This window comes from Citrus clementina, unplaced genomic scaffold, assembly GCF_000493195.1.
Source record: "Citrus clementina cultivar Clemenules unplaced genomic scaffold, Citrus_clementina_v1.0 scaffold_9, whole genome shotgun sequence".
NCBI classification, from domain to species: Eukaryota; Viridiplantae; Streptophyta; class Magnoliopsida; order Sapindales; family Rutaceae; genus Citrus; species Citrus x clementina.
Genome location: NW_006261964.1, coordinates 24360247 through 24374467, shown reverse-complemented (window position 1 = coordinate 24374467; position 14221 = coordinate 24360247). Strand labels below are relative to the sequence as shown.

Below are 14221 nucleotides of genomic sequence, written 5' to 3'. Positions count from 1 at the left end.
CTATAGCTGAATCATATAAACAGATCTCTCAGTTTGAACTAGTCGTACCTTTCTTGTAATGCTCCCACTAATCACCAATTGTCTATGATGATTCGATGGAGCTCAAGGTGTCAGAGATGATTCTGCTATCAATTGGCTGGAGTAAAGAGAAATGAGGTCTCTTGTAGATGGGCTGAAATGGGATTGTTTTTTTGCTGATGATGGGCAAATTAATCACTGTGAACTTATATTATAAGATAAAGAACTGGTTGCTAGAGTAACATAATGTACTGTGTAAACAAAATTCTTTCCTTCCGAGCGGTTAATTGAAAAGAAGAAAGTAGATCAGGCAAAGACTATAGCATATGTTTTTTTCCTTTGATTATGATAATGCAATATTCATAGTCCAAAAACTAAGCAGCCAAACTAGAAACCTGCAATTGATGATAACCCTCGTTAAATGATTACTCATTTTTTCAGAAACAAGAAATACATAATTGATTCCCTGCTTACCCCATCATACGTTATATACATATGTTATCTAAGTGAGCAAGAATCATCATCCTTAGTACATAATTTTTTAGTTTTAATATTAACGGTTGTACTAATTAGTAAATTATAAGGGGAACCTTCTCTTGTTAAACACTTCTTTTATGATAGAATGAATATTGTCTTGTAGTTAATTTCTAAACCAACTTTAGCCTTAAAATAACCATTGAACGTTACATAACAATGCTACATAATCTGATAATCCTACTTACTTTTAATCTTTTAGTTCCCGCTAGTTTTTCTGAATAAAAAATCATATATATAGTTCCCCAGTTTCACCGCATTGAAGACGAAAGAGTGTGTGCATATATAATCCTTATAAAATTTGACAGCACTATGTCTTATGACTTGTCAGCTATTGAGTCCATTTCGCAACGGTTGCAGATTAAAAGCCATACCACCTTAAACAACCGTAATCATAGACACAGATGGCTAAAGAAAAACCAGTAAACAGTTCCGAACAATGTGCCTCAATCATAAAATTATCATTATCATCACTGTGGAATTGCCATTATGTTAATGGCACAAAGCTATGTGATTTACGGAATGCAAACAGTCATATACCAGAAAAAACCCCTTCCCCAAATTAATTCTAAATCCTTCTCTAGAGAAGCCTCAGATCAACTCTAATAGTTTAGTGATTTCATCTGCCAGCCTCAACATAATTAATGCTTGCACACTGAAAAGTAGGCACTCGAGCAGGAGAACCACAAAACAGATTCTTCTGAAATGGAAAATGTTGAACTCTTTAAGGCTTTTGCTTTTTCTCAATGTCATATAGCGCGCACACATCTGCTGCTGTCTTCATCTGAAACCACAAATCAATTTCACCCACTGTCATGACCACACAATGGGTAAAATTTTGAGCAAAAAAGATTAGCAAGCCAAATGATTTCAGGAGAACTGTTTCGTCTACAAACAATTTGAGAACTTTCAGCTCCTTGGGGACAAGCAAACGCATACAGGAATTTTGTTTTCATCAAAAATCCAAAATTTTCTATAAATCACATAAATATTTACTTTCGATGAACAGTTCACTAACTGATGGAGGAGTTTACACTCAAGCAAGACCGATCCCATTTCTGTGCTTTTAGAACTCAAGCTTTGTTAAATTGCAATCTAAATTAACCATATCCCCTCACAATTCATTTGGTATGCAATACAACTGTTATCACATAGAAGTTTGGTCTCCTTATTCCATATAAAGCTTCACTAGCACCATTGTGAATATCCTGCCTATTATTTGCCGTCACCAACCTAATAAATGCAGTCTTAATCACATAGCTTGTGCATTCATTCATCACAATGCATTTCAACACTCCTCAATCAATTATAACAACTATGACAAAGATGATGAAGCGAAGAGGAAGAAATGTTCATGTCATGCATGTCCATGACAATCATTTACGATACAGAGAAGGTTTGAGTTTTAATATTCAAGCATATCACAGCAAGTGAATCTCAAACTAATCAACTTCAGGATTCACAATGTCATTGTAAAATGTCAACTTTACCCATACAAAAGTTTCCTTAATTTTTAGACATCAAGAAATTTATTTATTGTCAAAAAGTATCAGGATAAACAAACATTTCCATCATATGGAGTGTAAGTTACCTGTATGACATTGATCATTTGCTTGGTTGCCCATCCGAATAAACTCAAAGCAACTAGGAAGGAAAGAGGCGAACCCTGCTGCACAGCACTCACCACAATCTGAAAGAAGAAATCATTTGAAAACCAAGAAACAGGGGGAATCTTTCTACATGCAGAACAATCCAATAGTAAGAAAATGAGAACCTACATCCACCAAACTTTCATTCTGCTTCCCGGCAATAAGAAATAGGATTAGGTAAAGAAGCTGCAGGGTTGAAACAGTTGGAGCAGGTAAAAAGTACTGATAACATTTGCAAATACTGATATGTATAATAACACGGAAAGCTACAATTGCCTCACATGCCACACTACAATAACCCATAAATATCCGGTTCCCATAATATGCTTTGAAAAGCCAATTTGTGCTGTCTTTTACATCTTTATGGCTAGTTTTTCCCATCAAGAATGTACTGCAACAGAGATCCAGTGGGGTAGGCATATTTCCCAACGAAAGTAACACTTTTCTTTAGCCCAAAAAAAAAAGAAAAATTTAATATCTTCCAGTTCCACAAGCAATTTCATGTTAAATGAGATTATGTCAGGGAACAGAAAAGGTACCTGTACATCTGCAGCCAGTGACTACCAATATCTAACGCAAGTAGTGACACAAAAACCAAACCAGGCCTGCATGGAGATGCAAAATAGCACAATTATGCCGTTATCTTATAGCATTAGATTACGGGTCAAGAAAACATAACAAAGTCTTACATGTATAGTTGAGAGAGTATTACCAGTATACAAGCTGTACTAATCCTGAAATGCAAAAGAATATTGACAAAAGACGAAGGCACAGACAATAATCCAAATTAGTATGCGTATCCACGCCAACCAGAACGAATGATGACTAATGATACATTGTGGGGTGGAAAGAGAGAAATTACGTATCAGTTACCATGTCTGAAACAGCTCCAACGGCTGAAACTAAACTAGAAAGAGAAGTCAATCAAATGCAACATCTTAGGTACTGGTTATTACTAGTTACAAGTTCCTGATCAAAATATTGGGGATAATACATGCGCTCATCATCAAATTGACTACAGAAAAGCCTTCAATACAGAAATATGCCTCAAATCTTTGACTGTCAACAAGGCCTGTGCTAGGAAATTAGTGATACACAGAGTTTCTAAGACGTACAGAGTGAAAGTTGACATACTATGCAGTTCAAATAGCACTGTACAAGTTGCTAATCGAAATACTAGCAGAAAAATGACGGTGACTCAAGGTTGCAGATCAAAAGTACAATATAGGTGTAACTGCACTGGATTAAAACTCCAAAAGCAGTTTTGATATGATTTTTCAAAATGATATCGAACCAACAATATAAGAAGACTGTAATAAACTGAATCATCTAATTCACTATCAAACATCTTGCCTAACCGTCAATGTGAAAGACGAACGTTTGCTTTGACTGGATAAACATTACAAGAATTCACACTAACATGTACTCAATCACACACAAAGACAACTTTTAGCGGCCCCATTAGCATAAATCATCGACGCTTAATTTGCCAAAAGATAGATAGCAGATCACTTCATACGAATCATACCTTGATTGAATTTATGAGCACACCAACTATCTACCGCATCACATACAAAGCTGAAAACACACAATACTCGCATTACAGTCAAATACTACACAAATCAAACAGAGGCCATAAAGCCAGAAATCAAAGAAAACTTGTAAAATATATTCTCAGCTGATAAAGTAAAGAACAAGCAAACCCTTTTGTCAGAGAAACATAAAGCAAAGGCAATGCAATTGAAGAGCACTCTCGCATACCCTAACATTCACAACATAAAAATGAAAAATTCCATCAAACCCATGAAGTTAGTAATCATAAAATATCAAACAGACCCACAAAAACTCACCAATTATATTTGGAATGTAAAGGTAGACGAATAATTTTTTAATGAATTACAAAGTTTTAAACATTAAAATTTATCTCGTTTTACATATAGGATTCCGGCAAGTAGAGGTATAGATTAGTATGCATTTATTTAACTACTGATGTACATGATTATCTCTTGATTACTGTTATAACTTAACCATATATAGAACTATAGTTGAATCATATTAACAAATCTAACAGTTTGAAGTAGTCGTAACTTTCTTGTAATGCTCCCACTAATCACAAATTGTCTATGATGATTCGACAGAGCTCAAGGTGTCTGTGATGATTCTGCCATCAATTGGTTGGAGCAAGGAGAAATGAGTGCTGTTGTATGTGTGCTGAAGTTGTCTATGATGAACCGATACATGCATGAACACTAGTTGATGCATGCCAAACACTACTAGGATCCAAAGAAAACAGAGGGAATTGAGGATTCGTTACTGATTTGGGATAGTTCAATAAAATAAACTGATAATGCATGCAGTGATAGTAAACGATCGCACACTAAACCAGTAATGTTCACCAGAAATAAGAACTTGATACATATACCACATCCCAAGACCAAACTATTTCCTATTAACTGCAAAAACCAAGATGAAAGTACTTGAGATTTCACCAAATCATTTGATAAAATGACTTTTCGCTTCAGTTGTTATTAGGAAAGCTGTTTATTAAAGGGCATCCAAGGGAGAGCACAACCTCGTAGATAAGAGCAGGAAAAGAAATCAATGAAAACCAATAAAAAAGTAATCTCCGAAACTCGGCTGAGTCAACTCACGGGATAGCACGAAGCGTTTCTTACCCGGAGGTGGAGTTACTGGCGGCCGGTGAGCAAAGTAGAGCTAGGCCTTGTTGCCACGGATATTCTTGGCGACGTCAGCATAAACTCTTGCAGCTTGCCAAACGCGGACGCCCTTGTAAGGGTCTCTAATTTCAGCTGCCCATTTCTCCCATGGCCTCTGCCTTATTCCTCTGTACACGTTCTTGCGAACTCGCTGTGTCTTCTTCTCCTTCCCCTCATCAGGAGCATCTCGTTTTTGTTAAGTCGTAAAATGAAATGGAAGAAGAAAGTGAACATTAGGATTGTTTCATTCAAATTTGTTGGGAGTGTAAAATTAGATGTCAACGATTAATTAAGGGTAAAATAGAGAAATCAAACTCTACCTTTTCATCGATGTCATACGGCACGCACGAAGAAAGTCATTGAATTTTAATCAAAACAGAGTTTCATACCATTTTTTGCTCCTTGTAAAGAGTCCGAGAGTCTCTCTCTATATCTTAATAACATATATGTATATATATATATAGTAGGTCGAGCTAGATTGCAGTTGCAAGCTTCTTTCATTTTCTCATATCAACTTTAATTTTCGTTTTAATATTTTCTATTGTACAGAATTTTCATCCTAAAATACATAGAAGTTCTAGGTTCTATTACAATACATATTCTTTCGAATTAGTCATTTTATATGGAGGAAAAAAAAAACAAAAACAAAAACCTCCACAAACATGCTCACTCATTTCACTTCAAGGCCACGAATCACGATGCAATATCTAATTAGTTTGCCAACTGCTTTTGATTAATATGAGAATCATGTCACAAAAAGGTTACCATTCGAAAGAATAAATGGTTAATTTCAAGAAGCCGGTTTGTTTTCATTTCTTCCTGGGCAAATGTAAGTCGTCAATCACAAAGCACAAAATACAGACACCACCGTTCCCATTACACAACACATCAATGTTCTTCACAAATCTGCAGTCAATGCAAATTATATTACTGAGAAATTCAGTAATGACCACACAGGCACACACATATACCTCACTCAATGTACTTATTTATCAGCAAATTACATAACCACACGTAACGAATATATAATACTTGTAACTTTAAAACACAACATTAAAACCTTTGAAGCTCTGTTCTGAAACACGTTAGAGTAATATTTTCACTGTCCCTGCAGTTTGGTTGAACCTCTCCCAAGAAAGCTGCAATATTTGGGGAAAAAAAAGGATAAGAGGAAGAATAGTCAGATGTTTCCGCGCAAGTTAAAGTATTAACAAAGATTGAAATTCAATATGAAGATAACTATATAATTAAAAAAAAATCTCATTATAAGTTCCATTTTGAAAAATCCTGAACTGTTTGAATTTAGAAACAGATCTGACCCCTAGAACAGTGCGGTTTCCAAAATATTATTTTTGTGTTTTGATTGAACTAACTAACGTTCAAAGTCAAGTTTTCGTTTGGTAAACATAACAAAACATTAAACTATAAACGGTATAGCTGTATGAGAAATTAAAAATTACAAAGCTGCATGAAAAGAGGAAATATAACAGAGTGGTATGCTTATTGAAAAAAAAAATCCATACCTAATTATCACTTGATTTAATCATCTCGCCATCAAGATTAACCTGAGGGATATGTGCAATCTTGGGCCAATCTTCACCTGTTGGCGGTTTGCAACGTTCACTCAGCGCAGGACATCCTCCAATGAGCAATGATTTCAGAGTTGTGACGTGATGCATATCCTCCGGCAACGATGACAATTTTGGACATCCTGCAATGATAAGAGTTTCAAGAGCTTCGAGATCTTTTAGAGACCCTGGTAGTGCCATGAAGTTGGGACAACGACTAATTACCCAGCTGTGTAAAGTATCAGTACAACATTGAAGAAGCCATTGTGGCAGTTCTAATAACTGTGTTATTTCCCCGATGAAAACCCTCCGAAGGTGAGGCCTTGTGTTTTTGCGATCATGATGACTTCCTTCACCTTTCATTTTCACGTTCAGATTAAGATCAAGGCTTTCACAATTCAACAAAAGCAGAGTCTCTAATGAGCTGAGATATTTGATAGCAGGTGGCAATGAGATTAGACGAGGACAATCATCAATTAATAATGCTCGAAGGACACTTAATTGATCTATCTCCTCGAACAAATGTTCTAAATCCCTGCAACCAGAAATTGTCAAACAACGAAGAGAACCCAAGCTCCTTATTCCACTCTCTTGCAAAGACTTCTGTTTTGTGGTTAGCCCTAACATTCTGAGACTGACAAGGTACCTTATGTCTTTAGGCAACTCTTCTAGCTCCAGACATCCCATAAGATTTAGTGTTTGTAAACTCTGTAGCTCGCAAATGGATTTTGGAAGTTTCTTGATTTTAGAATTTCTCGACAGATCAAGATACCTCATGTGCTTCAAATTTCCCATCTTCCTGGAACAAACCTCAATAGAAGATTTACTTAAATTTAGCACTCTCAGGAACTGCGACTTTGAGATGCATGATTCAACAAATGATTGGCTTGTCTTCTCATCATCAATTGAAAAGAAAATGGTTCTCACACGACCTAGATCAGATAAAAGGCTTGAAAAGTCATTTCTTGATGCATTAGCAGTAGCAAATGACAAATGACGGACACTTTTGGGAATAGATTGACAATCAGAGTTCACTACTAGGAATTCATCTTTGACCACTTGCTGGGCAAGATCATGCATAAGGTCGTGCATTTTGAAAGAGAACGTCTCCATTCCTGACATCCCAAAAGTCAAATCTTGGAAGAAAGATCTTGATAGTAATTCCTTCACGTACCGCATACCAATATCTTCTAACTCTTCATTCTTATTATGCGATTGGAGAAGACCATGAGCCATCCAAAATTGAACCAAAGCATAACTACTAAATTCAAAATCCTTTGGAAAGATACAACAATAAGCAACACATTGTTTCAGGCGAGGCGGTAGTTGATCATAACTGAACCTCAGAACAGGTAAAATGTCATTTGCCTTTTGCTCTAACTTCCATATCTCATTATCCCTCACATATTCCCAATCATGTTCATCCGTTGAGTCATATAGTAGACTTCCTAGTGTTCTGACTGCCAGAGGAATTCCCCCACATTTTTTCACAATTTCTTCCCCGATTTTAACAAGGTTTGGATGTTTATCTCGCTCTTCTTTAAATGCACATTTCATAAACAAAGACAAGCAATCCTCGAATGGTAGACCTTGTAAGTTGTAGCCAGTAGTACCTCCCCTCGTGCCCATGATTGAAGCAACCTTCCTGCTACGTGTGGTTACCAAAATTTTGCTTCCGTTAGCACCTCCCAACAATAAGCTTTTTAATTTACGCCATGCTTCAGGATCTTCGTTCCATACATCATCCATAACAAGCAAGTATCTCTTACTATTCAAACGATCTCGCAAGGTTCGTTGCAATTGGTCTGTATCCAAGTCACCTTGGTTTTGACCAGTTATCGACTTGATAATCTTTGTCATAAGTTGTTTCTCATCAAAATCCTCAGAAACACATATCCAGATTTTCAACTCAAAATGCTCTTCTACCCTTTGATCATTGTACACCAATTTTGCAAGTGCAGTCTTGCCCAAACCTCCAAGTCCCACAATAGGAACCACAGACACAGTTTCACTTTCGCCGTCACTTGTTTGCATCAATAGTTCAATAATCTTTTCTCTATCTTTATCTCTTCCAATAATATCTGATGGATGCACAAACGAGTGAGTAGGTTCCCTCTCTTCATGCACAATTCGCCAACTACGATCATCAAGTCGTGCAGTGAGATCAAACTTATGCATCATGTTTGCAATCTCATCAAACCTCTCTCTGACTTTCTTGATTTTTTGACACATTCTAAAACGAAAAGCTATCGGATTTGAGCTTCCAAAAAAGTTACGAAACTTTCTTCCGATGCTTCTTTGCTTCATGACTTGCCTTCGTAGATCTTCCACCTCAAATTCATCCAACACATCTTCTGCATCATAACAAGCATCCTTAAGATTTCCCAGCCAAACGCTTAACCGGTCATTCTGGACTTGCTTTTTCTCGGCATCCAAAACCACACTTTTGACAATGGTTACGGTCTCCTTTAGCTTTCCTAAGTCTTTTTTGACACCGCAGAACAATAAAAGTTCTTCATAAGCAAAGCCCCCTAATTTTTCCAAAAGTTTTTCAATCGAAAAATATGATTCCACCATTGCTCCTGAAATTGAAGAAACAGAGTCATGGGATATTATTTGATGGTTTTTTTTTCCATTTATACAATTCTTGTTGCTCGTGAATAAATTCAAACAAAATTTTAAACACAAACGGGTGGGCTTGTATTGTTTTAATTAAAGTGTAGACGTTCATAATTCTCAAAGTTAAGTTTAAATAGACTTAAGAAAGAGTAATTAATAATCCAAATATTTTTTTTACTATTTAGCGGGGGTTTGAACTCTACTAGTCATGAGGTGGATCAGCCAAGGCCTTATTGATGAATTCCATGAGTAAGTTAATCAAATCATGTGTTGTTAGTTGTCATTCAATCTACCAATATACCTATGAAAATTTGTTTTGTTTGGATATTGGCAATTATAGCCCATCCATTAAAAGTTTCAACTGGACTAGTCACAAAAGAGATTGGTGGCATTGTAAGGAGGATTTGAGGATATTGGGAGATGTCTCTTTTTTCAAAGAAGATTTTTAAGTCTTAAATTAGGAATTTTTTACACTTTTCAGTTTTCTTATTGAAGATAATTCATATTTAAGAAATAAGTAATTTTCTCTTTAGAACTTAACTTATTCAAGGAGGAATACAAATCATATAAGGAAAGGAATACAATTTCTATATGAAATAATCACTACATATATATATGGAGATTGAGTTTACTTGTTTGCATAATTCAACAATCAATTATCTATAAATAAATAGTTTTCAGTGTGAGAGAAAAGTAATTCTATTAAAATTAGGTGCTTTTGGTGTTTTAGGTGTGAGAAAAACCCTAGAGTAATTATAATAATATTTACATAATAAATTTTTCTCTTATCGTCCTTAGCTATTATAATTTTTCTCCAATATAGAAAATTTTCATGTAAATTTTTGTATTATTTTATTAGCTTTATTCTCCACCTATTTTCTATTTACTATTTATTTCATATTTTTTCTTGCAAATCTTAGGTGAGATTAATTATTTCTTAGCAGGTGATAATAGGGCTAAGGCTGCAATGTAGAGCAAATACGTCAACAAGGAGGTTTTCAAAACCTATGAAGATAGAAACAGACAAGTTTGACGAAATAATTAATTTTGGCTTTTGGGAAGCTCAAGTCAATAACATATTGATTCAATCTGTCTATACAAGTAAAGCAAAGAGCAATGCCAGGCCTATTCCACTAGTAGAAACCCCTGGAGGAGTGTAGGTAATCAAAACATCTTAAAAGAGATTGTTAGAATATAGCAAATTTGGAAAGTAACTGTAAATTAATAGAAGGAGATGCTAATCATGTCATCTATTGGTGTGTCGTGGAAGAGGATGTGTTATTGCTAATGGGTCCACAAGATGTGCACACAACATGTAGTTTAGTATTTATGAAAGGTATGTGGTGGACTTTTTATGTTGATCATTGAGGACTCTCAAAGAAGCCAAACATGAGAGTGGGTAATTTCATAAATGTGATTGACATATGACAAACATGTGTACTCTGGATAATGTGAAGTATAATGATTCTCGATGTAGAAAATTATGGCTGTTGGATAGAGGACAAGATTTTACTCATAGTGGAGTGATTCTTATTAGTCCAATGTCAGTGTGGTTTTGGTAGACTAAAGAAGGTGGAGACGACATGGTTGCATAGATGTATGGCGGATCATATTTTTTCATTTAATTAAAAAACTCGCCAAAGTGGAGATTTTTAAGAAACATATCTTCTTTTTCAATGAGGATTTGTAAATCCTAAATTAGAATATTTACTAGAATTTTTTTATTTAGTAATTTTTTTGTTTGGGGGGTTCATGTTTAAGGAATAAGTAATTCCAAAGAACTTATTAAAGGAGGAATACAAATTATATAAGGAAATAAATACTTCTCTTATATGAAACAATCACAATATATAAGAGGGAGCCTCTAAGTTACAATAATTGTAACATACATCTCTCATGTGAACCACACAAAATTGTAGGACCCACAATTTGTGTGGTTCACATGAGAGATGTATGTTACAATTATTGTAACTTAGCATTTGCCTATATAAGAAGGTTAGATTCACTTGTTTGCATAACACAATAATCAGTTCTATACAAGTAGACAGTTTCTAGAATAAGAGATTATTTGTTATTGGGGTTTTGTATGTGAGGAAAATACTAGAGTGATTGTAATGATCTTTACATAGTGGATTTTTCTTTTGTCATCTTTGGCGGCCGTGGTTTTTCTCCAATATAGGAATTTTTCTCCGGTAAATTATTGTGTTTGGTTTTATTCTCTATATATTATCTATTTACTATTTATTTGATATGTTTACTTACAAGATCTTGGTAGGATTAAAATTTCCTAACAAATTATTCAAATATTAGAAATATCTATGTAAACTATGGTGTGCCAACCAATCATTCTCTACTAGATGGCAAAGTTGTGTATTGTATAATGAGATGATAAATGTTTTAAATATTAATTTCGATGGATCTTATCGAAATAGGTTGATTTGACCAATGTTAGTCCTATTAAGAGACATACTATTATGTCAAACAGATGAGTTTGTACCTAAAATATAGTTTGAACGGTCTCTATACCTAATTGAATAAAATCTTTTATAACAAAATTTACTTTAAATAGTGTTATAATATGAGGATAGTCCTCACTAGACCTACTTTTATTCTTATCTTTACAACCATAACATTAAATATTAATCATCTCAAACTCAAACATTATTAATTGGCCTTTGTACTTTTTTTTTAGTTCTTTGTTTTCATTTGATTTTCCATAAATGTACATGGGTTAGCGTATCATATTTTTACTATGTTCTGAGAACACGACACGTGTCCTTGATAAATGAGCATTTGACATGGTTATTCCGCACAAAATGCTCTCGTATAAGGATAAAATGAACCACACGTTTCATTAAAAGAAGCACGTGATGACCAAATACTAGCTTCGAAGCTAACGTGTCTCTAGAGTGCCTACGAGGAACTGAAATAAGAGCCACTATTTACAATGCCACTTGTGAAGATTGAAATACTACACGTGGCACACATAGTTTACACTACCAAAGAGCATTAGATTCTATTACAGCACCTTGACGAAATTATGTTTACACTTAAGAGTTCTTATATGTTTTACTAAAACTTTTACACTTGAGCACTGGAGTGTTCTTGTCTGTACATGATAATATTGTTTCTTTAATAGTATAAGAGTAACAATATTTTCATACGTTGTCCTCTATATTACGGCTATTACAGTAATATAAAAATTTATTATAATATGAAGGATAAAGCCATTTAAACCCATTGTAATGCTGAATAAACCCATTTATATAATAAACACATTATCACAACTTAAAATTTATTTTTTCATTCAAAAAACCCACAAATATTCCCAATATACCCTCAATAAGTATCATTAATTTTCATTAGTTGTTTCTCTCATTACTTTTTATGATGCTTTTCTTAACATGTCCTCAATTGATGCAATTGCAGCGACTTTTTTTTCCCTTTCTTTCTTTATAATAATAACTTCAAACAGAAATAGTAAGTCTTTCAATTCCCTTAATTATTGCTATAATTAAGTTGGTGATCTTTTGATATTTTTATAGTGATCTTCTCATTTTTTTAAATTAAAATATTTAATAGAAATCCAATTACTAAAGTTTCATCACGAGCTTATACATCTAATAGTGACTCGAGGGTAAAGGAAAGGCAAATTTTAAAAGAAAAAAAACAATTTTTTTCTTTTTTGAATAAGCAATTTGAATAGAGATTTTACTCCAATAGAAGCCTTAAAGTATAAGAAGTTAAGAACCACACAAGACTAGAAAAAAAATTGGGGAGACGGAGAGGAAAAGAGAAAAAAGGGCAAAACAAAATAAAAGCTTTAGGAAGATAAATTAACAAAATAATTGGTTAAAATAGTAATTTAATTAAGAAAAATTTTGTAATGAAATTTTTTATTGAGAAGTGGATTTTGGAGAGTGTGGTGGGTTCAAATAACCTTGTTCTAATATATGTTCCAAGCCAAATATAGCGTCTCCAAAAAAATTCCATTCCACTAACGATAAGTTACATACAATCTTTTACGTTCCCTCTTGAAATTTATTTCTTTTTATAATATGTTTATTAATTTTTACTAATTCTTTATTGCCTAATACCTTCCCCACCCCTACATATAAACGGGTCGGGGAATCATAAACCTCTTGTACTAACCCTAAGTGATTTTACCGCTTAATATGGCACTAGATTTTTGATGAATTGAAATTTTTTAAACCTTAAAATTTATCTCATTTTTATATGTATGGATCTGGCAAGTACAGGAATAAATTAGTATCTACATTTATGTAACTAATAATGTACATGATTGTCTCTTGTTTATTGTTAAAAGAAAAAACTATAGCTAAATCATATAAACAAATCTATCAGTTTGAAGTAGTCGTACCTTTCTTGTAATGCTCCCACCAATCACGAATTGTCTACGATGATTCGGCAGAGCTTGAGGTGTCTGTGATGACACTGCTATAAAATGGCCGGAGCAAAGAAAAATGAGGGCTCTTGTATTTGTGCTGAAATGGGACTTTTTTTTTTTTTTTTGGCTGAAGACGGACAAATCAATCACTATGAACTTATATTATAAGATAAAGAATTGGTAATTATAGTGTGCTGTGTATACAATATTCTTTCCTTTAGTTATGACAATGTAATATTCATAGTCCTCAAACCAAGCAACCAAACTAGAAACCTGCAATTGATGATAACCCTCGTTAAAGGATGATTCATTTTTTCAGATACAAGAAATACATAATTGATTCCTTGCTTAACAAACCTATGTTATGTACATATCTTACTAAGTGAGCAAGAATCATCGTCCTTAATATATAAAATTTTGTTTTAATATTAAAGGTTGTATAAATTAGTAAATTATAAAAGGAACCTTCTCCTCTTGTTAAAAATTCGTCTTATGATAGAATGAATACCGTCTTTTAATTAATTTCTAAACCAACTTTAACCTTAAAAAAACCACAAGACATTACATAACAATACTATATAATCTGATAATCCTACTTATTTTTTAATCTGCAAAGTCATTAGTTCTCGCCAGTTTTTCTGAATGAAAATCATACATGTAGTTACCCAGTTTCAGGGCATTGAAGACGAAAGAGTGTGTATGCATAAT

General features: G+C 34.0%; 2 protein-coding genes across 8 annotated transcripts; both read right to left on the bottom strand.

Moving 5' to 3' along the window:
* Window positions 1–835: 835 nt before the first annotated feature.
* On the bottom strand, window positions 836–5227 carry LOC112096415 (CDP-diacylglycerol--inositol 3-phosphatidyltransferase 1-like). 7 transcript variants are annotated; one of them, XR_002904381.1, is made up of 5 exons: window positions 4877–5227; window positions 3730–3963; window positions 2891–3103; window positions 2741–2806; window positions 2419–2646 (listed from the first exon to the last, which is right to left on the bottom strand). XR_002904381.1 is itself a non-coding variant. In XM_024179842.1 (4 exons), the coding sequence occupies exons 1-4, from the start codon at window positions 2519–2521 to the stop codon at window positions 1277–1279; spliced, it is 255 nt and encodes an 84-aa protein (XP_024035610.1). In that variant the 5' UTR covers window positions 2522–2734; the 3' UTR covers window positions 836–1276. The 7 variants fall into 7 exon arrangements, 1 of the variants encoding a protein (XP_024035610.1); XR_002904380.1 differs by having other exon boundaries at window positions 2741–3103; window positions 3730–3779; window positions 3905–3963; XM_024179842.1 differs by lacking the exons at window positions 2741–2806; window positions 2891–3103; window positions 3730–3963; window positions 4877–5227 and adding exons at window positions 836–1336; window positions 2144–2242; window positions 2331–2387 and having other exon boundaries at window positions 2483–2734.
* Window positions 5228–6441: 1214 nt separating this feature from the next.
* On the bottom strand, window positions 6442–9063 carry LOC18031766 (putative disease resistance protein RGA3). Its single transcript, XM_006421310.1, has one exon. The coding sequence runs from the start codon at window positions 9061–9063 to the stop codon at window positions 6442–6444; it is 2622 nt and encodes an 873-aa protein (XP_006421373.1).
* Window positions 9064–14221: the final 5158 nt, after the last annotated feature.